Source organism: Ammospiza caudacuta, chromosome 6 (genome assembly GCF_027887145.1).
Source record: "Ammospiza caudacuta isolate bAmmCau1 chromosome 6, bAmmCau1.pri, whole genome shotgun sequence".
NCBI classification, from domain to species: domain Eukaryota; kingdom Metazoa; phylum Chordata; class Aves; order Passeriformes; family Passerellidae; genus Ammospiza; species Ammospiza caudacuta.
The window spans coordinates 54,352,510-54,379,520 of record NC_080598.1 but is presented as its reverse complement, the minus strand read 5'-3'; the positions used below and the strand labels follow the sequence as shown (position 1 = coordinate 54,379,520).

At 40.1% G+C, this 27,011-nt stretch overlaps 1 protein-coding gene across 1 annotated transcript in view; it reads left to right on the top strand.

Moving 5' to 3' along the window:
- The window catches only part of BEGAIN (brain enriched guanylate kinase associated), a 149,939-nt gene that overhangs the window by 53,381 nt on the left and 69,547 nt on the right, over positions 1–27,011 (top strand). Inside the window, exon 3 of the mRNA XM_058807436.1 lies at positions 22,135–22,224. Within this exon, the coding sequence (XP_058663419.1) occupies positions 22,135–22,224 (90 nt within the window). The remainder of the gene's footprint in view (positions 1–22,134; positions 22,225–27,011) is intronic.

Below are 27,011 nucleotides of genomic sequence, written 5' to 3'. Positions count from 1 at the left end.
ATTCAGAATTTGACTCAGCAAGGCCCTAAGAATCCTGGTCTGACTGAATCTGCTTTGAAAAAGAGGTTTGACCACATGACATTCAGAAGCACATTTCAACCTAAGTTTTTCTATGATTCTACAGACTCCCAGTCTTTATACACTTAAATTCCCATTGGGCGGAATGGGAGTTTAAAGAACAACATCTGTATCTGCTGAACATATACTTAATTTCAGTATTTTTTTTCCTTTTACATGGTTCAGTTTGAGGACAGAAGTATTTATTTTTTTACCCTGTAACAGATGTCATCCAGCAGAATAATTTCTGATAAACACTGAGCTCAATCAGTTATAATTATATGAGTCTGCAACTCTATTGTTTAAAGAAAAGCATTTACCAGAAAGAGACAAAGTGTTTCTATACAGAAATATCAAAATGACTGGGGCAAGTTCTTTATTTTCCTTTAGGAATTTTAGGCTGTGGACAGAGGTAGGCAGACATGAACATACACACAAACTCACTTCTCCTGTGTAGATACCATACCTGTGCTTGTAGCCATGGTCATCTGGGTGATCAATTCCCTGTCTGCATATGCCACTGTTAGATTTCATCATACCCTTATGTTCATGCATGAAACATGGTGTGCACTTAGATGAGAGAAGAAAAAAACCAAACTTTTGAGAGCCACTGCCCAGGGAAAAAAATATTTTTAGGTAAAGAACCACTGTTGTTTCCAAAAAGCCAAGGAAGCCAGGCCTCACATTTCTTATGAACATACAGAAATCTTTTCTCAGAGCCTGAAAGAAACAGAGTTGTGGAAGTCACTTGTATAAAACATCAGAGTGCACATTTCAGCCCATTACAAACCCCTGCATACTCACTGAAATGACAGCTTGCACTGACTTGTAAGGAACAATTTTTCTTGAGCACAGTTACTCAGCAGGAAGCGCAGAGCATAATTAATGTTTGTGTAGAATTCCATTTTAACTCAGGTCATCTAGTACTTCAGAATAACATGGTTACTCTTCATTTTTGTTCTTTTATTTATGAAACTGGATAGTCTTTATTTTGCCCAATTAGTTAAATGAATATCAAACCCTTCTAAACACCAAACCTGAAAATGTCTATAAATAGTGCAGTAATAGGTGTGCTGCAAATACATAGATTAGCTACAGCTTGGAGCAAGGGAGAAAATTAATTGATGTGTGACATGTTGTTGTGTAAAATTGTTTTTTGCTTGAAATTGAACAGTGGCATTTATCATATTAATACAGACATCTTTTCCAATCATCTCTGCTAGCACTGCTGAGGCACTGCCATTACTAGTAGTAAATAGATGACAGTCATGTTTTATGAAAGGATGTGAACAGTATGGTTTCAGGCAGTGTTTAAGTGCTGTTAAGTGTTTTGATACTGAAAAATGAAATAACAATTAAAACCAAACAAACAAAGAAATGCAACACTACCAAGCTGTAGACACCTACCCAGTACAGAACTGATTATTATTTGTAGTACATGTTGTTTCTTCAAACTCAAGAATTGCTCAGAACCCTTTCCTTGTATTCCATCACCCTGATATGCAGACAAGAACTGTGCCAGCTCAGGGCAATAAAGCAGCCTGTGCAAAGTGGAAAATGATTAAACATGCTGAACTGGATGCACTGCCCAATCAATAGGTCATCCAGTACAGTGTAGTCAGCCTGTCCATCTCTGTGCCTTCTTACCCTCTTCTCACTGTAAGTTTTTCATATGAATTTCAGTTCATAAGAAGCACCTATTTGGAAAGCTTTCCAAAATCTTTTCCTAAAAAGATTGTAATATTCATACAGTATTGTAAGGAAATCTTAAAAATCCCTATTCAAGATCCCATGAGTCCAGGCAGCATATTTCAGGCTGATTTGGAGGATGTAGGCCTTTAGTTTGGATTTTGTTTAATGAAGATTCTTTTCCACTTTTTGACCTCACAAAAATGCTGTTTCTCCAACATGCAAAGCTGAACATTTTCAGTCTGAAGATCTCATTTCTGGGCTCAGAGTACAAGAGGAAAGAAGGTTACTTGGCTTTAGCACTATAAAAATCCCCACCAGAGGACGAAGTGAACTATTAAAAACAAAGCTTGATGAACATCAGAGAGCAACAATGAAAGAAAAGTCAGTGGCACCACTAGGAAGGAGAGTTGTGTGATTTTATTGTGTGAAGATGAGTTGTGTGACCCAGAGCAAAGAAGTACAGCCATCCCCTGTCAAAAGTTTGAACCTGCCCTGGAGGCCTTCACTTGACCAGCAAAGGCAGAGAATTGAGCACTAGCAAAGGTCACGACACCAAAAATCTGTTTGAGATTATTTGGTGCAGCTCATAAGAATACATGAGAAGATCAAAGCTTTTCCTTGGGACTGGAAGGGATTAAATCACACAGAAGTATCTGCAGAGTAGAAAGAAAAAGATAACTAAATCTCAGAGACTGCTTATCAGCTTCCCAGCCAAGATATATTATTTGAATGAAAAATAGTTGTAGTCTGTGCTACAAATGACATCAAAATACAAATCTTGCAGTGATTTGACATTTACAACACAGATGTTTCTGCTACAAGGAAGAACGGGCTTCTTCTTTGGAATCACTTTTGCTAAAGTCAAGGGATGAGTCTTTCTCTTCTTGAGGAACATGAAGACATTTATGCAGAAAACCTGCCTCAAAGAAATTATTTCTGCTGAAACCTTTTCAATTTCACAGCCACTTCCCCAGGCCTTACCTGCTCATATGGCAAAACCATGGGCACCTGGGGCAAGGGGCACACCACCACTGCACAGAGAATTCAGGGGTAGGAGAATCACAGAATCACAGAATCACAGAAATTCTAGGTTGGAAGAGACCTTTAAGATCATCACCTTTAAGGTGTTAGACCATGTTCTAACACCTCAACTAGATTATGGCACCAAGTGCCACATCCAGTCTTTTTTTAAACTCATCGAGGGATGGTGACTCCACCACCTCCCTTGGTAGATGATTCCAGTATTTTTCACTCTTGCTGTGAAAAGCTTCCTCCTTAATTCTAGCCTGTATCTCCCTTGGCACAGCTTGAGACTGTGTCCTCTTGTTCTGTCTGTTGTTGCCCGGAGAAAGAGACCGACCCCCAGCTCACCACAGCCACCCTTCAGGGAGTTGAAGAGAGTGATGAGGTCACCCCTGAGTCTCCTTTTCTCCAGGCTGAACAACCCCAGCTCCCTCAGTCGTTCTTCATACGGCTTGTGTTCCAAGCCCCTCACCAGCCTCATTGCTCTCCTTTGGACACACTCAAGCATCTCAATGTCCCTCCTAAAGTGAGGGGCCCAGAACGGGATGCAATACTCCAGGTGAGGCCTCACCAGTGCTGAGTCCTAGCTCTGACACTGGACTTTGAGCCTGTGTGTCTCTGACTCAGTGATTTCATCTTTACTGGGAGAAACGAGGTATTAAAAACCTCATGGCATTGTTAGTGTGGTGATAAAGGTGCTCTGTATTCTGAACAGTAAACAAACACACCCTTCTTTTGGGGAACACAGGGAGCAAGGTGCCAACAGCAGCCATCAGCAAGTCCTGTTTAAAAAACTACCAAAATAACTATTCTATCTTAACTGAAAATACCAAACTGCTGTAGTGACAAGAGCAAAAACATCCAGAGTTCAAGTAGAAGAGATTAGTCCTTGAGGTAGAAATAGAGCAAAAGTGTTCACCTCAGATATCTCTTGGTCAGGCCCTTCTGCCCAGCCTTGTCCTGACCCCCTCAGTCCCCTCCAACCTCACCCCTAAGATATTAGCATGCTCTTGCAGGTTGTCCTTATCTTTCCCTCAGCTGAAATCCTGCAATTTCTTTTCTTTGGAGCCAAATCCCACAAATCAGTAGATGCAACTGACTTGATACAACAGGGAGGACAAAGGAGAATAAAAGGTCAATCTTCAAATTCACCTATCATCTCAATTACAAGGAAATTCCTTCTTAAACTTCAGTTATTCACAAGTAATTTTTCTGACTATCTCGTTTCCCCCACCCCCACCCCCATCTTGTTCTTTATGAGTAGACAAAAGTTATGAGTAAGTAGAGAGATAGATAAATGCTTTAAGCTACAAGACAGCATGGGTACAAAAAATAATGAGCAGTAACTGAATAGGAATACATTTAGTCTTGTAGTTGAAAGATTATTTGTAACCATAAAAATGGGGCTAAAAACTAAAATGAAATTAATTTTAAGAAAAATCCTGATCAGTTGATTAAATGGATTATAGAACACGATAGAGAGCACATCCCTGTGACCCAAAATACTTATTTCAGTCTTGCATTACAGTAAAACTTGTGATACATTCTCTAACTGTTTCTTTGTGTCTTGTTTACTCTTTAGATTGTCTGTGAGATTAGGTGAGAAGCTGAAGAAAGAGAAAAAGACATAAAAAGTGCAGTGGCATAACAGCCACATTGGAGGGCAGATAATCTAGCCCCGAGAGAGATAAAATGCATAGCCCACAGTTTATTCACACTGCACCATAGAAGGCAGATTTGTTTTACCTTCAAGCATGATGATTCTTTACTCCTGAACAATAAGAAAAGGGAGATGAAGGCAATAAACCATTTACCTTTAGCACTGATAGCACTACCAATTCACTACTGAATATCCATTGCACATTCATTGCTGTGCCTGATTTTTGTAAAACAGCCGGTCAGAAGGCACTCATAATTTGGGGTTCAAATATTTGCCTTCCTTGCTTTTGTTCTGAAATGTCAAAGATGGCAGAGATTGGAAAAGTAAGCACTCCTCTTGCATTCTGCAAATACTTCCTGTGACAGTGTACCTCATTTGTAAAGTACAAGAATGAGGCATACTCTGCTTATAGCAGAAATTTATATTTCTGCTATAAATTGCTATGCAGAAGGGGTGTTATCTGTCCCCTGTGAGCACAGGATTCTCCAATGGATGGAAAAGAGGTAAACACACTGTACTGGATTATTTTAAATAATATCCATGTACTCATTCACTGGCCAGCACGGCAGCGCTAATTTGGCCCAAATACGGTGTTTGCAGCTTGTTTGCCACAGCATATACCTGAAGGTGTTTCATGTGGCTCATTTGGCATTTGCAAACATCCAAAGTGCTTCAGGGCCACAGGGGAGAGCCAGCAACACTGCATTAATCTTGTTAAATACAGAGACTTCTTTCCAACAGTGCAACACAAGTATAGTTTCCAAATAGAGTAAAAAAAACCACATAACATGGAAAGAGAAGAGGTCCAAAGTACATTACTTAATTAAAACTTTCATGTCTGGCATGTACCACAAGAGAAGTAATTTCAGTCTGCCACCAATACTTCCATTTTAAGCCCACAGATTTTACCCAAGGTTCTGCACATCACCCTGACCTTGAGCACCCAAGTTCTAACACAGCTTTACATCTAAATTAGCATACTGGAGTATTTCCCACCAGTGATGCTTTGCTGTGGAGTTATTGTTCCAAGCCTCCAGATACTTCAAATATCTCTCAGATTTTTCTCAGTACTTCCAGTCGCACTAAATAAATGGAATAAGGAGAAAAACCTAAACTCATAACACAATCCTCAAAGACAGAGTGAAATACCCCCAGCCAAGAGATGCCTGGTACAAATGACTGAGGGTTCAGTAATGTCAGGCCTGTGAGTTGAGGGTTCATCCTGAAGTTCCTGTGCAGGTGACCTTGGGCTTTACTGTGTCAGGCTCGTCATGTCTCTGCTTTAGGAGGGATGGAGTGGCTGACAGAGCTCACTCACTGCTCCTTTCCCAGGCTGCAAATGAAAGGTGAGGATACAGCTGCCCCAGGAAAGAAACATCTCAGCTGTGATGTCCCAGGGGGCACAAGTACCTGGCAGATCACTGGAGAAAGGAGAGTGTGCTTGGTTTCTCCCTCTGTATCCACTCTCCTACACCTTAACCTTTCTGCTTCAGTCCAGGCTCTCCAAATGGGGATTCCTCTGACCTTCCCCCGTGCCTGTTCATGTGGAACAGCATAAGTTGCCAATAGCTTGCTCAGGAGGTCTCTCAGGCACCTCCTTCTGCAGCCTGATGAAACCCAATGGTGTGTCTTGAGAACTTTTCCGACAGTCCCCAGAAAATGCAATGGGGAATCAATGCTGGGATGAGTTTCCTTTCCTTGGGGTCATTCTCTCTAGTCAAAGACTCCAAGAAAAGCATTCCCATGGCCCATTGCCATCATCACAGCATGGATTTGGTTGCCACATGTGCTGCTGGGAGCATACCCCAAGAACATTTTAGATGTGTTCTCCCTCCCCACAACTGGAGTGGTTCACCTGCCAGCTCCTTGTTTTTCTTACCCATGTTTTCCCATCTGCTAAATTAGTGGGACTGTCAATTTTAAGTAAAAGCTGCTACATTTCTTATTGATAGTTAAATTCAATTTACATAAAAGGGAACAAATTGTTCTCTATTTATTATTCTGAGCTGCAGTAGACACACTAATTTTAGAGTACATGGCTTTTATTGACACATAAGGCTTATTTCTTTATCTATTGATGAATAAGAAAGGTTGGTTTCTTTATTCATTTATGTTGTGTTTGACATACACTAGCAGGCCTGAAAAAAATGAACTACTAGAAAAATAAGAAAAAATAATTTCAACATCATCAACTGGGCCCAATAAATCCAGACAACTGCATTTGCTTTGCATCTACTTTTCCTTTTTCACTTCTATTACTCATTTACCTTGTCAGGTCCAAATGAACAGAAAAGTGTTGGGATATGTACAAAAAATGCTGCCTACCATAAAAGAATGAACCTTGTATTCACAGAAATCTAGAGAGACCTCGGCTTATTTTAAATCCCTTTTCTGACTTGTACTGCCATCATTCAACTTCATTTGAAAGTGGGAAATGGAAATGGAATGTATTGTTAATTGTAATCAGATTGACATCAACTTGCTAAGAATGGCTTCAATGAATTACTGTCCTCTAAAAAAGTGCAGAGTTGGAAAAAGCTTGTGATTGAACATCAGTACAGTGAGGATAGAAAAATCTATTAATACTTTTACACTACCCATGGGAGTTAATCAGAAAGCAAGACTTGACTGAAATGAAAGGCCTTTTCACACCAGGATGTGAAATCTTTACAAAATGGAAATTATTTGTTTATTTTGTTTTCCTTAACACTTAATGAAGTATCTAGCAAAGGTTGAAGTGGTCACATAGCTTTCTACAGGGGGCACAGGACTGACATCAGTTTTAGTGACCTATTCCCACTTTTTACACTGATATTCAGTGTACTAACTCTTTATTATTCATGCTATAAACCAGGAATGTGCTAGCTGAAAACATCACTAACCTTAATTTTTTTCTTTTTCTTTTTTGGTTTCCCATTTCCATAGCCTTATCTTTGTGTAATTGTCCAAGACAAATGGTTGGTTGTAGTGGTTATGTAATATACTGATAGTGAAAAACAATCAAAAGGGGCCAACTGTCAGAACTTCCTAATATGTGAAGGTTATTTTTTGGTAACTGAGGTCTGAATAATGAGGGGATAGAGCTGATCACCTGCCTGGATTAGTCTTCAGGAGTCAGAAGGTAGCAGATCATGGCTCTGCCAGGTTATAAATACATAATAGTAAGCAATCATCTGAGGGCATAAAAATTCTGTCATGTAATGAGATATTACTATTAAAGTTTAACTTTGGCCACAGGTTTGGCCAGGGAATTCACATGAAATCAAAGCAGAAATCCCAGATTCCCATTGTCTCTTCAATATTATCTACACCAGGGCAAAAACTAATGCTAAGGCATCAAAATGTGCCTTTAAGACAAAGGCAAATAAAGAGAAATTGTAGAGTTTTATTGTTAGACTCCTAGAGAGCTCTCCCAGGTGTCAGCCAGTAATGCAGACACAGGGCACTGCTGGCCTCATACCCTTGCATCCTTTTGCTATCCAAAGAGTTGAGCTTGTCTGAATTCCCCAGAGTGCAGGAGCTGCCATTCCTGTTGCACTGGAACACAGCAAGGAAGGAAAGGAATAGGATTTGAAATTTCCCTTCCATACTCATCAGAGCGTCCATAGCGAACAGAACAAGTCTAAGTCTTATCAGGAAAAGGCCAAGAAATACAGCTAGTGAGCCTGCTTTGGCCCTCCTGCCAAGATGTCTGGAGCTGTTAAAAGTGGATTCCATGTAAACAAGACAGGAACAAGGTACTGGGCATTGGAGCGTGAAAGGATGTCACTTCTCAGCAAAGAGGTAGTGCCAGTAGGAAGTTCAGAGATGATGCCAAAATACACTTTGCAAAGGAGAAAGATAGTGAAAAACAAAGATTCTGTTAGAACAGGCTATAAGTGGGTATTTCTGTAAGTATTCAAGAAGATTGCTCATCTAAAAGTGCAATGCAGCTGCCAGGATGAAGCCTAAGTCTCCCAGAGGCAATGGAGGAGTGCAGTTTCTTTCTGAAAGACCATAGATTGAGAGAAAGTGACTAGCAGCTGCTGAAATGAGTAATGAAATACACTGTTTATCTATGCTCAGAGGCAAAACAAATAGAAAAAAAAATACATTGTGAGGAAATTTCTGCATTCTAACACCAAGAGATCAGATATTCACTAGTTGCAATAGGGCTCTGGTTAGCAGTGAGTTAGAGCAGGCTCTGCTGATGGTCAAGGTTGACAGCCTTCCTGCAGAATAGTTACTGCTCAGGCAGTGCAGAAATTCCAGTCCTTTCCATGATCTTGTCCTGCACAAATGCAATATAAGGACCTGAGAAAGTTAAACCTCTTAATTTTATACTCCCAGTTCTCATTATGAAGAGGAAATCAAAGGGATGTTAGCAATGAACAATGCACAAGCAAGACCAGTGAAGCTGAGGGGAGGTGGCCTCTCAGCTCCCAAAATTCTCTTTCTATAAAGCAAGGAGAACATGTCAGATAAAAAAGAAAACACAAACTATTCTGAATAAACTATCTTGATAATTGAGGACTCGCTGTTTTCTCACATGAGCTATCTTTATTCAGTGCTTCTTTCTCCCACAAACACTTCCTCTCTCATCTCACATTCCCAGAGGTCCCTTGCAGACTATAACATTATTAAGCAGTCACCAGCTTCTGCAAATGCCACCCAGCAGATGGGGGTTGGGGAGGATGCTTGCCTCATCATCAGTGCTACCCAACTCCTGGCATTTGCATTAGCTCAGCTGTGGTGTCTGTTTATCAGGCTTGATGCTTCCCCCAACTCAAAAGTCAAGCAAGAGACAATCCTTTAATCTACCCTGCTTTAATGCAATAACTTCTACACTTGTAGAAGCGAAGAGGATGCAGCTCTGGTGTGGAGCTGGGAGGATCCTAAAGCTGTTATTTTGCAGAGACAACCCCCATTACTCAGCCACTAAGCAGTAGCACATTTCTGGCAAAGGAGATAATGATACCTTTTAGCAGCGACCAGGGGAGAGTTAGAGACTCTAAAATTACATGAGAGTAAAGCAAGTACAGTCTGCTATTTACAGGCTCACTTGACATCTGCAGCCCTGAAAGATTTGGCTGAATGGGCCACATGGTCATCTTCCAAGCCTTTGAGGACTGGCCCAGAGTTTCAGAATCCTTCAGGGAGGTGTTGGAATGTTACCCTTTGAGCTGGTAATTTCACTCTAATTGCTGCTGACCACTAAGGCTTGCACAAGCAGGAACCAGATTTCTGTGTCTTGGCCCCACTACCAGACTGGAAATTCAGCTTTTCTGGCTTCCTGTCCATGTTGTGTGTTCTTGTTTGAGGGGACCAGCTCCCAGACCAGACCTTCTGCTTCCCATGTTTGTACCACAACAAGCTAACACTGCTGCAAACCTCAGGCCAATTAGCAACCAATTGCACTTGGCATCCAAGTCCAAAGGAATGTGTTAAAATTTAAATTGTTTGCACAGCCTAGCCAGCATTAGTGTACTGCACCTAAAGTACACATGCTTGCTCTTCCTGCTGCCTGAGCCAAATTATATTCCAGGCACAAAATACAGGCATGGCACTGCTTCTAGAACTGATCCCTGGGTCCAGAGAGAATTTTTTAAAAAAGGAACCCAGAGTTCTTAAACAGCTGAAGAGAGAAATACAGTTTATAGGAAAAGGAGAGATATAAAAGTGATTTTTGTTTTGGTTTATTTTTTTGCTTCCTTTCTTGCTGGATTCATGACTTTGTATTCCTGGTTATCCAGTGCCCAGTCTCAACTGGAAGGCATGAAAATCTGTGCTGATAGCCACCTGGTAAGGGCATATCCTGAGAAAAAGTAGAAACAAGACTAAGGTCTTCAATTTTAAATAAAACAGTGCTCCATGCTCAAAACACTGAAAGTGTGGGATACACAACACTCCTACTGGGTTTTTTAAATTAGAGATCACAGCTGCTGAGCTCTGTGCTAACTCTGTACTTCCCATCCCTGTAGGGTAGGGGGATTTGAAGCACCATGAATGGGTCAGGCTCCACCAAGGGCCTGAACCTCCTGCCTTGCAGAGAAATCCCAATAATGCTGGGGAGCCTGGCCACTTGTCCTCAGTGTCTGCACAACCTCCCAGGGCACACTCCAGAACCCCAAATTCTGTGTGTCTGTGAGACTGGTTGGATAGAATGATTCTTCTGTACCCATGGCTTGAAAACAGGGCCTGCACTTCTGAGCCTGTCCCACCTTTAGTGCTCGATGACCTCCCTTTGGGAGCTCTGTTCCATGTGATCAGATTCTCACCATTACATGTTCTGCATTTCTGTTTCTCTAATTTTAACAGCATCCATCATTTAGCTGTTATCCTAGTCAGACATTGTCTACACTGAAGAAAGCAGTCTCATGCCCCTGACTCACTGATGTACATCTGGATGAAAACTGAGTCTGTTTTCTGCCACACAGCCTGTTCTGCAAGAGAAAGTTTGAAGAAGCACATGACAGGAGTTAGCCAAGCAGTAATAAGACTCACCTGAGCATATACATCTTTTAATTGCTGAATAAGACACCTTCCACAACAGCTAAGATTTTTTTTTTTAAGGAGATAACTTATTTCATTTATAATAGATTTAACTGTGCTCTGATTGCTCACTCCTGGCAATTTTGTTTTGCAGCACTTTTTTCCCTTGAGCCTGGTACAGCTCTTGTTTTGAGCCCTGGAATAAATGGAATGGGATTTGCAGAGGCAGCTTTAGGCATAGACAAAGTCTGCAGTTTCTGGGGCAGCTCTCTGCTTTGCCTCTGCCAGAAACCTGCCCCTGCTTCTGCCCAAGGAAGGGGTGCTCTGAGCAGACTGGAAACTCTTGCTCATCCCTCTTGCAAGCAGCAGTGGTCATGGCCCCTTGTCCTGGCACAAGCAGGAGCACCATGCCTGCTTCTCCACAGCCCTGCCATCTCCCTCAACAGCACTCATCCACAGGATAGTGAAATTCTGCATTTTCTCTACCTCTGGGTCAACTCTGTTTCCTGCGTTATTCTGGATTAAGAGTTTCATTGATATTTGTCTGGTTTAAGTTGGTATGCAGGACAATGAAGTAATTTTGAAATCTTCCCATTAGCTATTTTGCAATATAACACTGAAGAGATCTGACAGTATTGGGATGGTTTCAACACACCTAAAGGCTGCCATCCCTTGGATGCTTTTTTAGTCTTTTTCTTGCTTTCTCAAAAGATCCTCCATTCAAGTGACCCCCATCAGAATTTTCCTCTCAGTTTTTCCTCTTTACACTTGAGGTCCCATCCTGAGATATGGATTCATCATACTGCATGTTGTTGTCCCATGATCCTAAGTGATTCCCTCTCCCTAAATAAACTCATACTTTAAATGGAGAAGAAGGAAAAGGGTAAGGGAGCAAGTCAAGCAACAGAAAAGTGAGCTGATTGTCTCTATATTGGGAGCTGTATTGTTTATTTGACATACCCAAGGGTCCAATAGAACAGTGCCTGGCATAGAGAAGTGCCTGCAAAATGAATGTAGTGTACCCTAAGACAACAGAAAATCTGCCCTGTATAATGGAAGGAACATAAAACTAGAAAGAATCAATTCAAATAGCCCCACAGAGTGCAAGATGGACAGCAGCAACCTGCATGGATATACAAGGGATGAACTTCATGCCAGCTAGCCCAGGCAATTTCACTGAATTATTTTACCAGAGGTACAGTCACTGTTGGATAAATTCTTCAATAAAATCAGAATTTAGCAAAAATAATCTAAATCTGTGGTGGCAAGCAGAAGAGGAGGCCTCAGCTGGGTTTCTGAAGAGTCAGAAAAACAAGTTCTGAAGTCTAATCTCTCTTGTTTTAATTAATTCCTTCTCCTAACCTACCAAACTGTAACATAAAAATAGCTCAGATTATACTCCAGGGCAGTTGTTTTCATGCATATTTACCAATTCTCCAGTGAGCAGATTTCTGAAGCACATCACTCACTGCTTAATTTTCTCAGCAAAAAGAACACAGAAATCTATCCACAGTGAAAGCACCCATGGTCTTCAGGGGTAAAAGATAAGGGTTATAATAGTCAAATCAGAAGCAAAGTCTGAAGAGATGTAAAATACTCATCATGTCTATTGATTTTAAGCTGCCTAGAAGCATCTCCTGGGAATGTTTCTCTAGATATTATCTCTGTAATCATAGTATTCTCAATTGTAAATTCAACTGCTCTGTAGCAGAGCATTTGTATTGTAAACACATAAAAGTGTTGAACTGATAAATGCATTGCTAGCACAGATCAAATGACAAATTCATTAGCTGTATCAGGTTCTGAAAGGTAGGACTGTTTTTTCCAATGATATTTCTTCCATTTCTGACTCCAGTCATTGGCAGTACTGCTATGGTGCCCTGTTCTGTTCTCCCACAAGGACCAATTACTGCAGGGAGTGACATCTTAAAGGGATGAGATCCATTGTTAGAAAAAATATTTTAACAATAGCCTTTTTGTGAAAAATCAGATTAGGAAAAAGGACATTTAGCAACCTGGACATTTGGGGACAGTAATATGCATTTACAGGCAACCATATACTCCATTTATAAGTTCTCTATCTGCTACTCTTATTGAAAGGCTGTTTCAGAATCATGTTCTATCATTAGAAATCTTCAAAATTCCAGTAGAAAATGCAATCATGATCAATTTCTTCTTAAGCCTTCACTTTTCTTTAGAGAAAATAATTTTTGCCCTTCCCTGTTACATTTACAATATCCCCACTCAGTTTTTCTTTTTTTAGACTGATCTAGACAAACTTTATTTTGAGTTTGTTTTCCAAGATGCCTCAGGTCTCAGAAAAACCCTTTTCTGTGCACCTCTTCCAGACTGAATGTCTCTCTTGAAAAAGGGAGACTGAAATTCTGCATAATGTTCCCAAAACCATCACTGCCCTCTCCCCAGCATGCCATAGTTCCTTCTCTTGCTGAAACACCTCACAGCACTGTTTACTCAACCTGCTCAGTAAACAGACATTTAGCCTAAAAGCCATTTTAGCACTGTGTTCAGTGACTAAATGAAAGCTCCTGAGCCACCAGATATCATTTAGGATACCTCTTTATGGTATGGTATGTTTGAGTCTTAAGCGCCAGCCTCACTCTACTTACCATGTTAAATGTGTGTGGTTTGAAAGGGATGTCTTGTAATTATTAAATTCTCTGGAGGCACCAGGCATGGATTGCTGGAACTCTGAAAGCACAGACGAGTCTTTGCACAAAAGACCTTCTATTCTCAGTAAAGATAATCCTACTCTATATTCAGTATGATTTTATTCACACATTCACATCCCCCTACTTTAAATCATCACAGCAGACTTTGGAAAAGGTATGAAATATAAATACAAGCACAGTTGATGTAGGCAGTAAATACATCCATATATTTAGAAAAGACCTCTTACATAGTGCATTCCTAGATGACAAAATGAGTCAGTGATTATCTAAAGCTCCCAAACTTAGAGGCTCCAAGGAAGACTGTTGAAAACTGGGGGAAAAGGAAAATTACACTGGCAATAGAGGATTTAGAAGGTAGCTTTTAATATATTACTAATTTATGCAGCTGATGCCTTAAGCATCTTAATATTCCCTACTAAGAAACCAAAATATCTTTTCAAATCCAACTCCTTTAGATTGATAAAAAGTCACACATAGGCACAGAAATCTTCTCAACCTGGTACTTACTGACAGCTACCCCATAATGTTCTCCACATTGGAACAAAGCTTTAAGTGCACTCAGAGAGGGCAGCTGCAGTGTTGTAAAGATTGCCTGAAGTAATGCCATAAAAAAAAGGGTAAAAAAATGGATCTGCTGCTGGGACACTGGAACAAAGCATTTCTGATAGAGAAAAGGTAGGGAGGAAATTATTTGTGATGGCCTAATTACATTAGAAACAACTCTTATTCAGCTGGTTGAAGAAAAGGACCCAATGTAAATGGAGGAAAGAATAGCCCTTAGGTCAATTTAATATTTGTTTTCCTGCATGCAGAAAACCATTCCTCATGAGAACTGTTTCCTGCCATTATGCAAAAACTCATCATAAAAATAAATATCTCAGAGAAGGTGTTGTGTATTATCACTGACAGCATTGGAGAGGCACTGCTGCTACTGACCCTTCTGGAGACACATAAAACACACCAGCAGCAGACTTCCAAGGGGAAATGCCCACAGACAACAGGTATATTTTGGCACCCATACAATGCATTTATGGCTATTGCCTCCCACTGGAAATAACAAAAATCATTTAAGCAGTATACGAGCTATCAGCTGTCATTGAATTATATTGCAAGGATGATCTCTAACCCTTAAAAGATTGACTTTTTATTTTGAAGCAATGGTTTATAACTTGTAGGTCAGTACAGCTGATGTTTTTCACAATATGCAGATGATCAGCATCTCAAGGCGACTCAAAATGAAATATTATTAACAATTTATGATTATTTCCATGAAGATACTGAATGACTAATTCTTATCATATTTTTCTGCAGTTGCAGGAGGGAGTGTTTCTGCACCTGTTTCTTTTTTCTCCTGCAAATCTAATAATCAGTAACATTGTACTCAGCCAGCTATGTACTCAGCCAGATCCATTAGTATATTTCATGCATTTAAAGACTGACAAAATGTGAAGTCATATAGCCACAATATAATGCCACAGTGATACCAAGAAAAGTGGTCACCAAGCAGACAAAGCTTCACAATCTTGGATTTTGTTGCAATAACCCACTACATTAAAGCCAATATTGGATATTAATATACAAATTAGAGCACCTCATTAATGAAATAAAGCAAAAGTTTGGAAAAATGTGAGCTGTTTCCACAGATCCTTTTAAGAGCCTGTTGTTAATTAGAAATTTATGGAAAGCTGATTAGCTTATGTTATCACACAGAGAATAAGTCATCTTAGCATTTTGAGAACAGAAAGTTCATTTTTTCATTAGTCATAAATCCCTATATTTTGTTCCTGCACCTCTATTGAACTGACTGCCTTGGGTCTGAATGAAATATAATTTGTGTTTTGGCAACACAATTATTTGAAGGCATCAACAAATAAAATCAAACATTGCAAATAGTTCCAATTCTACCACAGCAGCTCTGTCAACCCGCCTAATAGAGTAATAATTATTCATTCACGTATTTATAGCCCAAACATGGCTGTTCAAAGCCTTTATGCACTATTTTCCTCATCTGTTTCCCGAAAATGGTAGATTTAAAGCATGTACATACATATACATACACATATGTGTATGCATATTCATACACATTTACTTCACAAAAGGCCACCCACATGGTTTGTCAAATTTAGGTGGAGAAATAGGTAGGTAAGGGAGATGTGGTGACCCAGCAGCATCACTGATCACTGAGGCCACCCAAAATGTTTCACTGACAGATTTCCTAATGATTTGCTAAATTCTGACTGTATCAATGGGAGTGTTGTAAGCCACATTTCTATGTTAAAATGCCTCAGCTATTTCAGAAGATATAACTAGGGAAAAAAAGGTGGGTTAACTCATAGCAAAAAAAAAAAAAAAAATAGCCAATTATTTTTTCATTAAGAAGACCTCAACCAGCCTACTTTGCAGCTAAAATATTCCAAGGAGCTTTCCAGAGTGTCAGGAATTTGTGTTATAATTAGCATAGGCTAATTGCCAAGCTGGTGGAAAGGGGAATCTCAATCCATCCCAGTCCCACCAGTTTGATGTCGGTGCCATTAACAGAGCCTGAAGGGGGATCACATGTCAGTAGGAGATCACCTGAAAAGCAGCGCCAAAGAATTCCAGACACCCTGCAGCCAGCAGTTTGGCTTTAACATGAGGCCAGCTGAAATACCTCTGTGAGGGATAAAGAAGACAGTTTCACATTTTGCCATCAGCACGGATGGTGGGATTCAGCACACCCTCAGCCAGTTTGCTGACAGCACCAAGGTGTGTGGTGGAGGTGGCACTCCTGAGGGAAGGGATGCAATCCAGAGGGACATGGACTGGCCCCAGGGCTGGCCCCAAACCTCATGAAGTCCAATAAGGCCAAGAGCAAGGTCCTGCATGTGGGCGAGGGCAATTGCCAGCACAAATACAGGCTGGGCAGAGAATGGATTGAGAAGGCCCTGCAGGACTTCCAGTCCCTAATGGAGCTTACAGGAGAGCTGGAGAGGAACATTTGAGAAGGGCATTGAGATAGGACAAGGAAGAATGGTTTAAACTGGAAAAACATAATTTTAGATCAAATACTAGGATTCAATTCTTTGCTGTGATGGTGGTGAGGCTCAGGTTGTCCAAAGAAGTTATGGATGCCTCATCCCTGGAATTGCTCAAGGCCAGGTAGGACGGGCCCTTGAGCAACCTTGTCTAGTGGAAGGTGCCCCAGACCATGGCAGGGGAGTTGAAACTAGGTGATCTTTAAGGTCCCTTTTAACCAAAACCATTCTGTAGTTCTATGATTTTTATAAACTTTCGAAGTTGTGCACTCCAAAAGCATTCATTTCTAAACTAGATCTCTCATAGGTTCAATCTCAGTCAGGTGTTCTTGATCCTAGAGTTTCATGACTAAGGCTGCCTCCCTAACCCTTTATGGCAGGTGAAGGTTTTTTAGTGTCTGGCTTCCCAGGAGGGCACATGGAAGTGGTCTTATCCCAGCAGCAGCAGGTGATGATGTACCAAGAAGAGCCAGGGGCCATACAGGAAACATCTAATTTGGGGATTGAACTGATGGACAAAGGTGGAGATGAAGAGAAGCCATGGCAGGAGCCTTTTAGAAGAGTGAGGCAAAAAAAGAGACAAGAATTAGGATGAGTGAAAAAAAGTGGGGGCTTTTGCCTCATCAGAAAGTTACTGAGAGGTATGGAAGCCAGCAGGCCTTTTTCAGAGAAACGCCCTCTCCTAAAATGTGTCAAATTGAGCTGGAAGCATCTCTGTGTTCCTATACTGTCATAAAATGGGTATTAACTTCCCTGCTTACAGGTGTCCTCATCTTCCTCCCTTTTCTGCTTCATGGACATTCCCAGCCTCCTTACATTCTCATGTGCTCTGTTGGCATCTGTGTCTGCACTGCAGAGCTGTTGGTCCAGTCCCTGCAAAACACCCCAGCTGGTGGGATGCATGCTTCCATAGGACCTTTGTCAGCCAGGGAGTTATACTGAAAATATTCATTAACTGAACATTATTCAGTCCCTGCAGCAGTTTTACACTATTTAATGCTGTGGTCATGGATAGTTCTGGTAACTCCAGGAATAGAACCACCACCCCCTCACAGAAAATGGATTGTTTGACATCTTTATTAGCTTCACCCCTTGTTCTGTGGAGATGACAGCCAGTTACCTACTCTGGCATGACTGGGAGGAAAGTAGGTAGAAGGAAAGCACAGCTGACAGCACCTTGCAAGCCTGTGATGCTAAATCAGCATCAGAGCCACGTGCCCTCTCGATGAGGACGGGATGTAGAGGTAGAGTCGTGACAGTATGTTCTGAGGTGTCCCTGTGGTTCTCCCAGCTTGCTCTCTCAATGTTTCATCTCAAGTTATTAGTATTTATAAAAGCATGCCCTTAAAATAGCTTCATGGTGTTAATAGAAGCAAAAATAGCAGTTCCTGCACTTAAGTTGTTCGTAGCGGGGTAAAATAGGGCTAAATTGGGGAAGAACAGCAATCATAATAGCACAACCCAGTTTAGGGGTGACTTTCAAATCCCCTTCATGTCTTAAAAATCAATGACTTTAAGCCAAAATTTAGACCTTTCTTTGCTGCTTTACAGAAAACCCTTCTCCCTTTAAGAGGTGTAAGATTTGGGGTGACTTTTGCTTAAAGACTGCTTGAATCTACTCTCTAAGTCTTCCACTCAGAAGTGGAGCAGCCACAAAATTCTCCAACTTCTAAAAACACATTTCAGAAAAATCTTTCAGATTTGCATTTGAAATGTGTAAAATAGACATGTGGACTGTAAAATAGATCCTGTTGTGGAATGACCCCAGGTGCCCACCAAAGCTGCCCTGTCACTTCCCTTCTCAACTGGACAGGGAGGGGAGAGAAAATATTTTGAAAGATCAATCGCCATCATGAGCCAAACAGACCCCTCTTGGGGAAATCAGTTTTTCACCAATAAAATCAGAGTAGAATAATGAGAAAATAAAATCTAAGCCTTAAAACTCCTTCCCACCACCCCTCCCTCCTTCATTCTGATCTATCTCTTCCCCTCACATGTCTCAGGAGGATGGGAATGGGGGCTGTGGTCAGTTCATCACTGATTTATTGTCTGTGCCACTCCCTCCTCCCCAGAGCGAGGACTCTTCATGCTCCCTGCTCCAGTGTGGAGTCCCTCCCCTGGGACTCAGCAAGGGCACAACTCTCCCACCATGGCCTGAACCTGCTCGTGCTGCAGCTCCTGGGGCACCTCCTGCGCCTCCTTCTGCACCGACCTTGGCATCTGTGCAATGGCTTCTCGCACAGATTCTCTCTTCAGCTGCAGTTTCAGAGAGAACTGAAAAGAAAAATTATTCACCATCTATAGAATATGCAGAGGAAAGCATAAGAGGCATTGCATTTATTTTCCTAATTTTTAAGAAAATTATTTCTTAAATAGGCACAGCATGTGTCTATTCCAGGCACAGTGGATCAATGACCTTCTGGCACCAAAACTGATAAACTGTTAGCTGCTCTTCTCTAGATAGTGTTGACCATGCTTCACTGAGAAATCCATGTCTTTTTCTTATTTTTCAAATTCTTTGTATTTCTGTAAGTAGATTATTGCCAGATGAGGCACAGAAAATATTCAAAGTAACATATTGCATGTTCTAGGACAAGATAAGGAAACACAGACTATTACCAGTGTGTTCAAATTCCAGCCTCACTTGACACTGGAGTCAGTCGCAATCACATCAGTGAAATATAAATGAAGCTCTGGAGAAAGAAGAGAAAAATTAGTTACTTTATCATGCCTTGGCATAATTAAAAGTAGTTTTAAAAATTGATAATCTGAAAAACTTTATCATCAGGTTTTTTGAGACTGATATTTTTCCTGTAGTAAACTACTAATTGTCTGGAGTGACTATGCAATATATTTTTTTAATAGGCTGGTTTCTTATTTGCAATACCTTAGTATTTCTTACAACTGTTGTTTCAGAAAGGAAGCCTCACAGTAACAGAACTGAGAGCTTTTCCCATTTTGTTTCCTCTAAAATTTGCAGTTGCTTTAGACAAAAATATTTGTCTGTTTTGCTGATTTCTTATTTGCCAATGCTAAAACAATATCCCATGTAAACTGCAGAGGCTGACAAATTAATTTTTGTGGTTTAATATCAGGCAAATAAATCTTACCATTACTAATTATTTTTTGACCTTGCATAAGAGAATAGGATTAGACTGACTACAACTGACACTGATTATATGAGACAGGATGTTATTAAATCCCTTTGGGGAGCTTTTGAAAGATCCACCACATTTAGAGAAGAGAGCTTTTCTCTGTCTTAGCTCATTTATGGAGCAATTACATGTGACTTACTACAAAAACGATGACAGGAAACACACTGAACAAACAGCTAAAGTGGAATTTACACCACTCCCATCTCTGTCAAAACATCTCACTGCCTTAAAAAAATTTTGTCAAGGTTACTTATAGCAAAGCCATTTTCTATATATCAGGAAAAGCTGTGAGATATATTGGATTAAGACTACATGGAGGAAAACTTGTAATGGATATGAAGGCAGCAGAGATTTCTCAGTGCTCAAATGGCTTTTTTGCACCAGGAGCCCAAATTTAATTAATTTTGCAGGCTTGAAGAGCCTAATGTTTTCATTTAAGCCATCTCAGGATTTTCAAGTTTTGTTTTTCACTAGAACACTCCTATAGAGGGTTTCTTAGTGGAGTGCAGAGAAATATGCAAAATGTACTGACTTGGAAAACCTCTGCTCATTCTGGAAAAACCTGTGGCTAACTTCCTGTTTTGTTTGATTGGAAATTTTTTTTTTCACTATTAAGATTGCTCAGGTGATTTTTAGGAGTAGTTTACAATTTTGTACCTAAAAGTATGTGAATACAAAATGGAGGTCTAGGTAAAGACCATTTCCATAACTGTTTTTCTACAACTGACTGTTTTCCTAATATCCATAGCTGAGAATGAAAATGCACAGTTAAGTGCTACAGAACTGTGTGTATTAAATGTGTACACACTTATTGATTATGACATTTACAGTTTGAAAACATTAAAAAAGCTGTTAAAAATGTATAATCCAAAGTCATACTGACAGTTCACTGCAGAACCAACAGTACTGAGGTGTTATATTGCAAAGATTTATTCTCACCTCTGGTTTGATTTCAAAGTTGATGTTGCTGTAAATTCATGTGATGACAACACTTAATACTTAAGCCCTAACCTTTTTTTTTTTGTCTTCCTTGTGTGTCTTCACATACTAAATCCAAGTCCAATATGGAAGAAGTTAAAAGATACTTATTTTTTTTTTTCCTTAGGTACAGCTCAGTGGTGTAACTAAAGCGACATGCTGGCATTCACTTACAGCTTTTCCTCAGGGTGTCTCAAAGACCATCATCTTGCTGCCAGCAGTCCTTGACATGAAGCCAAGCCCAAAGCAGACTTAGAGCAGTGGCAAGAGCCTCAGCAGGGTTATCTTTTCCCATGAACACTAAGATTCTCTGCTGCTCTCTGCAGCACTCCTGAAATATGTCATGTATGTAAAGGTGTGTTCATCTTTACATGTGTTAACCAGAAGGTCCCTACTTTGCAGTAACCAATGGTAATTGACAGATAATACTGGAGGGTAGGATTTTCTGCATGTGCAGTGATAGCTGACCACAGGGAAAGTTTATGCAAAGATTCTGCTTCATAAATATAGATATGGTTGTGTCAGGAAAAACTGATTTTTACTGAGTTTGTCCTTCAAGGAATGTTATGTTGTATTTCTAATATTGAAAATGAATAAAGCAATACTGTATAAGGTGTTCTGCATGGCCAAGTATTGTAGTCCTTACTCAGAATTTACTCAGGAAAAACCACCTTTGACCTCAGTGAGGATTTGCTTGACTAAGGACTGCACAGACTGTTGTGAATCTTACCAGCATTGCTTGATGCTAATGTTGGGCAACAGTTCTCATTGCTAATTTGCCTGCCTCGTCCTTCTCCTGGGCTCAGGATCTGTTTTTGCTGTGTGTTATTCATAGCTTCTCTTGCTAGTTCAGATTGCTTCTCTTTGTGCTTTTCTTTCCCAGCAAATGTTTTGCAGCTATTGTTCTGCTGCTGGTAGATGAGCACAGAACCTGGTATACAGGACTTGAACCTCAGCCCAGATTCAATTAACACTGTTTAAAATGTTCTCACTATGGTGCTCAGAAGAAATTTTGATGACCCTCTTTCAGTGAAGCACAAATTTGTTTAAGCTGATGTTTTCAGAATGCAAAAATATAAGGGCTTGATTCACAAATCTTAAGACCAAATGCTTCTGCGGTGAAATAGATGGAGTAGCACCCATTTAGAGCCATCAAAAGGTCAATTGTAAATGCTTATTCTGCCCTACAAAATTCAGCCAAGTTACTAAATATGTGTGCTGTAGCATCACTCTGTTTTGTAATTTTAACACTGCTTTAAAGTAAGATATCCTGAACAATAATTAGTACCAAATTATGCCATAGCCTTCTGATACAAAGCAAATCTAGCTGGGTTATCACTCTTATGTCTTATGAGCCATACCTAGCCATGGTTTATCCTCTATTCATGCTACAGGGTACGAAATTCCTGGGTGCCAACCTGCCTATGGCAACCTAGAATTCTCCAGGGCAGGCTCGCAAAATCTTCACCTACTCTCTGGGACAGGTAACTAATAAGTGATGTTTTGTGAGTTATGCTTTCTTTCTAACTTTCTGATGTCCGTAAAAATGTTTCATTTCTTCATGTTAGTCTGTGCTCTCTCATTGTTCAGCTCCACTGTGTTTTCTGGATTAGGGATATAACAGCAGATCTGTTTGTTATAGTGGTCTAGATGCTTGCCTCAGCCAAGCCTGTAATAATTGTTACTAACATGCAAAAAACCTGAAAACTGTTTAAGAAGCTGCAAAATCCACAGCTGCCTGCTACCAGTGAATCTCTTTTTCTGATGGAGTAGTTTGACAATGCAGGTGCATTACATTTTGCTGTTATCTGGGCAGTTCACCCTCCTTTCTTAATTGCTGGTATGTATATATATTCTCTTTCCTTTATCAGGTTTACATTAATCTTGAGTCTCCTGAACTAAGGATTTTTCAATGCTATAGGTACAGTACACTGAAAGGATGGGGGAGTTATGACTGATTCTGGTTTACATTTCTATGCAGCATGTAGTATAAGTTTAAGTAAGGACTCAGTTTTCTGTTTTCTGCTTAAGTTATTTTCTACTTTTCTCCTGAATTCACTGTCTATTCTTTTTGCTTGACTTTATTTCAAGTGGCAGGTATGTAGAAGAAATTCATTCACTAGTCCTATACCTTTCAATGACATATGAAATACTGTAATATATTTCAAAGTAAAAAAGTGATTAGGTTAAAAAAATAAAGACAGAGTAAGCTTCAGATTGGTTCCTGCAGTCTATTGATTTTCTCTAAATATAAGATGATAATGTGTGAGACATTTCATCTAAGGAGTGCTGATAGTGTAAGAAAGACATAAGTGAGATTCTTTTTGATTTTTTTTTTTTCATACAGTCTACACTCTGTGTAGTAAAAAAACCCCAGCAATCTTGGAAAAGTGGTTTCAATTCCTGCTTTTCATTCCCCTGGGATTCTGCAGGTACACTCTACTCTTACCTGGGTTTAGAAGATCTTAATGCAAAAATAGCTTTGCTCTGCTGCTTGTTCTTGCTAAAATCAAGAGATGACCAGGAAAGTGAAACACAATCCAGGCATATCAAACTCTTTTACAAAATGTTCAACCCTAATTCCAACTTGGTTGAATATTTGGAAGTCTTTTAAAATTAGAAGAACTTCACACATCCATGGTGTAATCAGTGAGTTCAATCTTACATTCTGTTTTAAAATGGATGTCTACATGGAATTTCTGAGTCTTGGGATGATATTTAGTTGTCCTTCCATAGGGCTCACTAAAAATATAATTTTTTTCCTACAGCCACAGTCTACTTATAGTTTTACTTATGAAATAAACTGCGATGTTGTCCTCTACAAGAGTAAGCTTTTTTTATGTTCAAGTGTAATACAACTTAAAATGCACAAATCCAAACTTTTAGCTCAACCTATTTACCCATTTCATTAAAAAATAAAAATTAATTGCCATTGAAAGACAATTTTCATTTTCCTACATGCTTTTTGAAAAGCTCACAAGGATCTAAATTTTTAGGGACATTTTTGTATTTCCTGAAAGCTGGCTTGTTTCTTTCCTCTAGAGTAACTCAGATCTTAATATCAGTGTTTCAACATATCCAGACTGTAAAACAATATCTGCAAACTTGCTTTCTAGTTATATTGAAAAATATCACCTTACTGAAGGAACTAATAAAAATCCCAAACATTTGTTTGGTACAATAAAAAATAGTGAGTATGACAAGTGTCAGTATTTACAAAATGAGGACAGGTTCTATTTTATCCAGCCTGATGCACCTTAACCTTTAAAAACTAATGAGAAAACAGTATCAGCAAGAAAGCAGTAACAGTATCAGCAAGAGATTTCTAATAAAAACCTAAGTTTTGATTAACCCAGAATGCTATAGTTCACTTATAACATGCCAAAAAAACCATAAAAATGATGGCCTGTGTTTATATAATCCACATCTCAAGGCACAAGAGGAATTTTCGGGAAATCTGGAGTAGTGAATCTGCTTCCTCACTCTGTACAGGTCCTTGAGGTGCAACATCTGCTGGGGAGGTGGAGTCAAAGGGCTCCTGGGTCCCCTCTGAAGGAGCACATTGTGCAGTGCTTTTCACAGGAAGAGTGTGAGCAGCTTTTCCATGAACACTTGCTGGCTGAATTTGACCCTCCAAATCTGCAGAGAGATCTTTCATTTGCTGGCTCACTCCAAAAACAACCCAAGAGCCAGTGTCAAGGTGCAGGGCTGGTAACAAGACTTTGGAGGAATGCAGTCCTGTTCCAACTTTCTCTGTTCTCCTTTCCCATACAGCCACAAAAAATAAAGGTGACAAACCATACTCTTACACTGAAAAGCCAGAGCAGCCAGGGGATCAGGATAAAATACTGAACTAATAAATTATGACATTCAGCTGGGAGGGAAGTTGTGTGAAATGATGGCACAACATGCTGAGCCATGGGGAACTTGCTAGAGGTGAACTCATTTATACTCCTGCAGAGTAGAAGACTTCTCAGTTAACAAGTCCCAAAATAGTGTGCTGCAGTATAAAACAAGGTAGGGCTTGAAATAATTAGCCAGAGATGACAGATGGCAACTCCTTTCTCTTTCTTTCCTTCTTTTCTTTTGCTGTAATATCAAGTTGATCAAAGAGCTGAGGATCATTTGTTATTGTAGGAAAACTAAAAATATCTTGAAATATTCAGGCAAAATAAGTTCATTCAGGTACGAGCCAGTAGCTCTCATTGTTCAACACTTTGTACATGAGTCTATGTGTAGTAATAGTTTCCCTCAGGATCTGAATAACATGTGCACAGCTGAGAATTTGGGTGTGTCCTGGCTTAGGAGTATTATTTAATCAATCTATTAAATCAAATTGCTAATTTATTTAATGTAATTGCTTGCCTGTGTTACAAAACCAATGATCTATTGTACTGCCAGAAAGGTCTCCAGAAAAGTGCCCAGGGCTCACGTCTCTGGCAGGACACTTGGGCAATGTCACAGAGTGACTGTGTGTGAGGAGACAAGTGCCAGGGAGCAGAGGCTGCAGCAGAACTGGCTGCACCCATCACCTCTGGAGGTGTCTGCAGGGGCAGCATTTCCTCCTGGGCTCTTTAGGAGTAATATCTGGCAAGGATGGGCACTGTTCTAAAGGCAAGCACCTGTGGATTCAAGATAGAGACACAACAGGAGCTTCTGTCTGGCATGACTTCTGTCACAAAAGAGGATCAGAACACAACTGTAACAGATATAGTCAAGAGGAGAATTCAGTAATTTGCTCAAATAATGTAATATACACTGCTCATAAAGGAAAAAAGCCATAACATCTCCAGTCCCAGTAGTAATTCCGTCTGACTGGTTCATGAGCCAGAAGAGTATATTTGATTTTTTCAGCTGCTTAGCATAACCTTTCTGATGAAAGTGTTAAGCCAACACACCTAAATGAGTCCCTTGAGCAAGACAAAGATGAATTTCAAATCAGAGGAAAGAGAAAAGGATTGGGGAGGGAAGGAAACAGTGTAGATGAGAGCAGAGATTATAACCTCTGTCCGTTAACCTGCGTCTGGGTGTTTTATACCAAATAAAATAGGAACAAAATTCTATCCCTACTGCTAAAGCACATTTCTCCAGTATTCCCCTACCACACTTCCAACCTCAGTCCTTTAATAGAAAGAGTAAGATCAATTTCAAATTGCTTCTGGCCAGTGGGCTTCACTCATTCTCATTACATTCCTATTACACATAAAGTGCACAATTCAGGAGGAACCACACTTCTGTTCCAGCACAGCTTGATCCAGATGAATCGGGGAAATAAACGGACAAAAACAAAAGTGAGAAAGGTTTAATAACACAATTAAAATATAACTTTATAAGCTTGTGAGCTGATGTGGCAGGCTCCTCTCAGTAATTTCCAGAGGGAGTGCTTATCTATGACTGCAAACCAAAGCAATCTAGAAGCTGGCCACTCAAAGCTGTAAGGAGAGCTACTGCAACTGAAGGCAGCCTGCTTAATCATCTGGAGAGCTCTCTTTAGCTTTCTAATCACAAATTGAAGTCTACCTCTAATTTTGCTTCCTCAATTTTTCAATACCTTACTATTTTTTTCCCCTTTCGTATCACCTCTTGGTAGTCTGGATTCCCTGGTGAGATGCAATGCAGACGGGTAGGATTCTGACAGACATTAAAAAGCAGACAACAACTGCTCAACAACTTCAAATAACTTTCTGTCTGAGCCAACCCACCCCTCACTGGCCTGGGTTACATCATATTTGTTGCAGTCAGCCTTTGCTGCTGGTTTTCTTACCCTTTTGAACCCTGCAACTTTACACTGCAACTCACGATTTCTGCTGCCCAAACATTTTGTGCAAACTTATCAGCCTCTGGGAAGCCAGGAAATAGCAGCTCTTACAGGGGTGAACCTTCTTCCAGACTCATGGGATCAGCAGAGTCTGGACAGAAAGCAGTGAAGATCCCTTAATCCCTAGGAAGGGTCAGGGTCATTCTGATTCTGCTCTCTTGCACGAATGCTGTCTGAAGTTTGCCACACCAGAAGTTTCCTTCCTTCTCTCCCAGTTTAACCAGCTGATTCATTTCAGATGTTCTCCAAGCACTAGGCAGCATTTGAATAATGCAGAGAATATGAAGCAGGGCATGAACACGAACAGAGCCCTTCATTATGGTAAGAAAATAAACATGTCCTTGCTACCTCTAGAGAACAAGCCAGAAAGCATTTATTCCTTCTGGAATCCCATACTGGTTTTCTTCTCTTGGACCCATATTTTCCAGCTCTCCATCCCTTCATTTTCTAGCA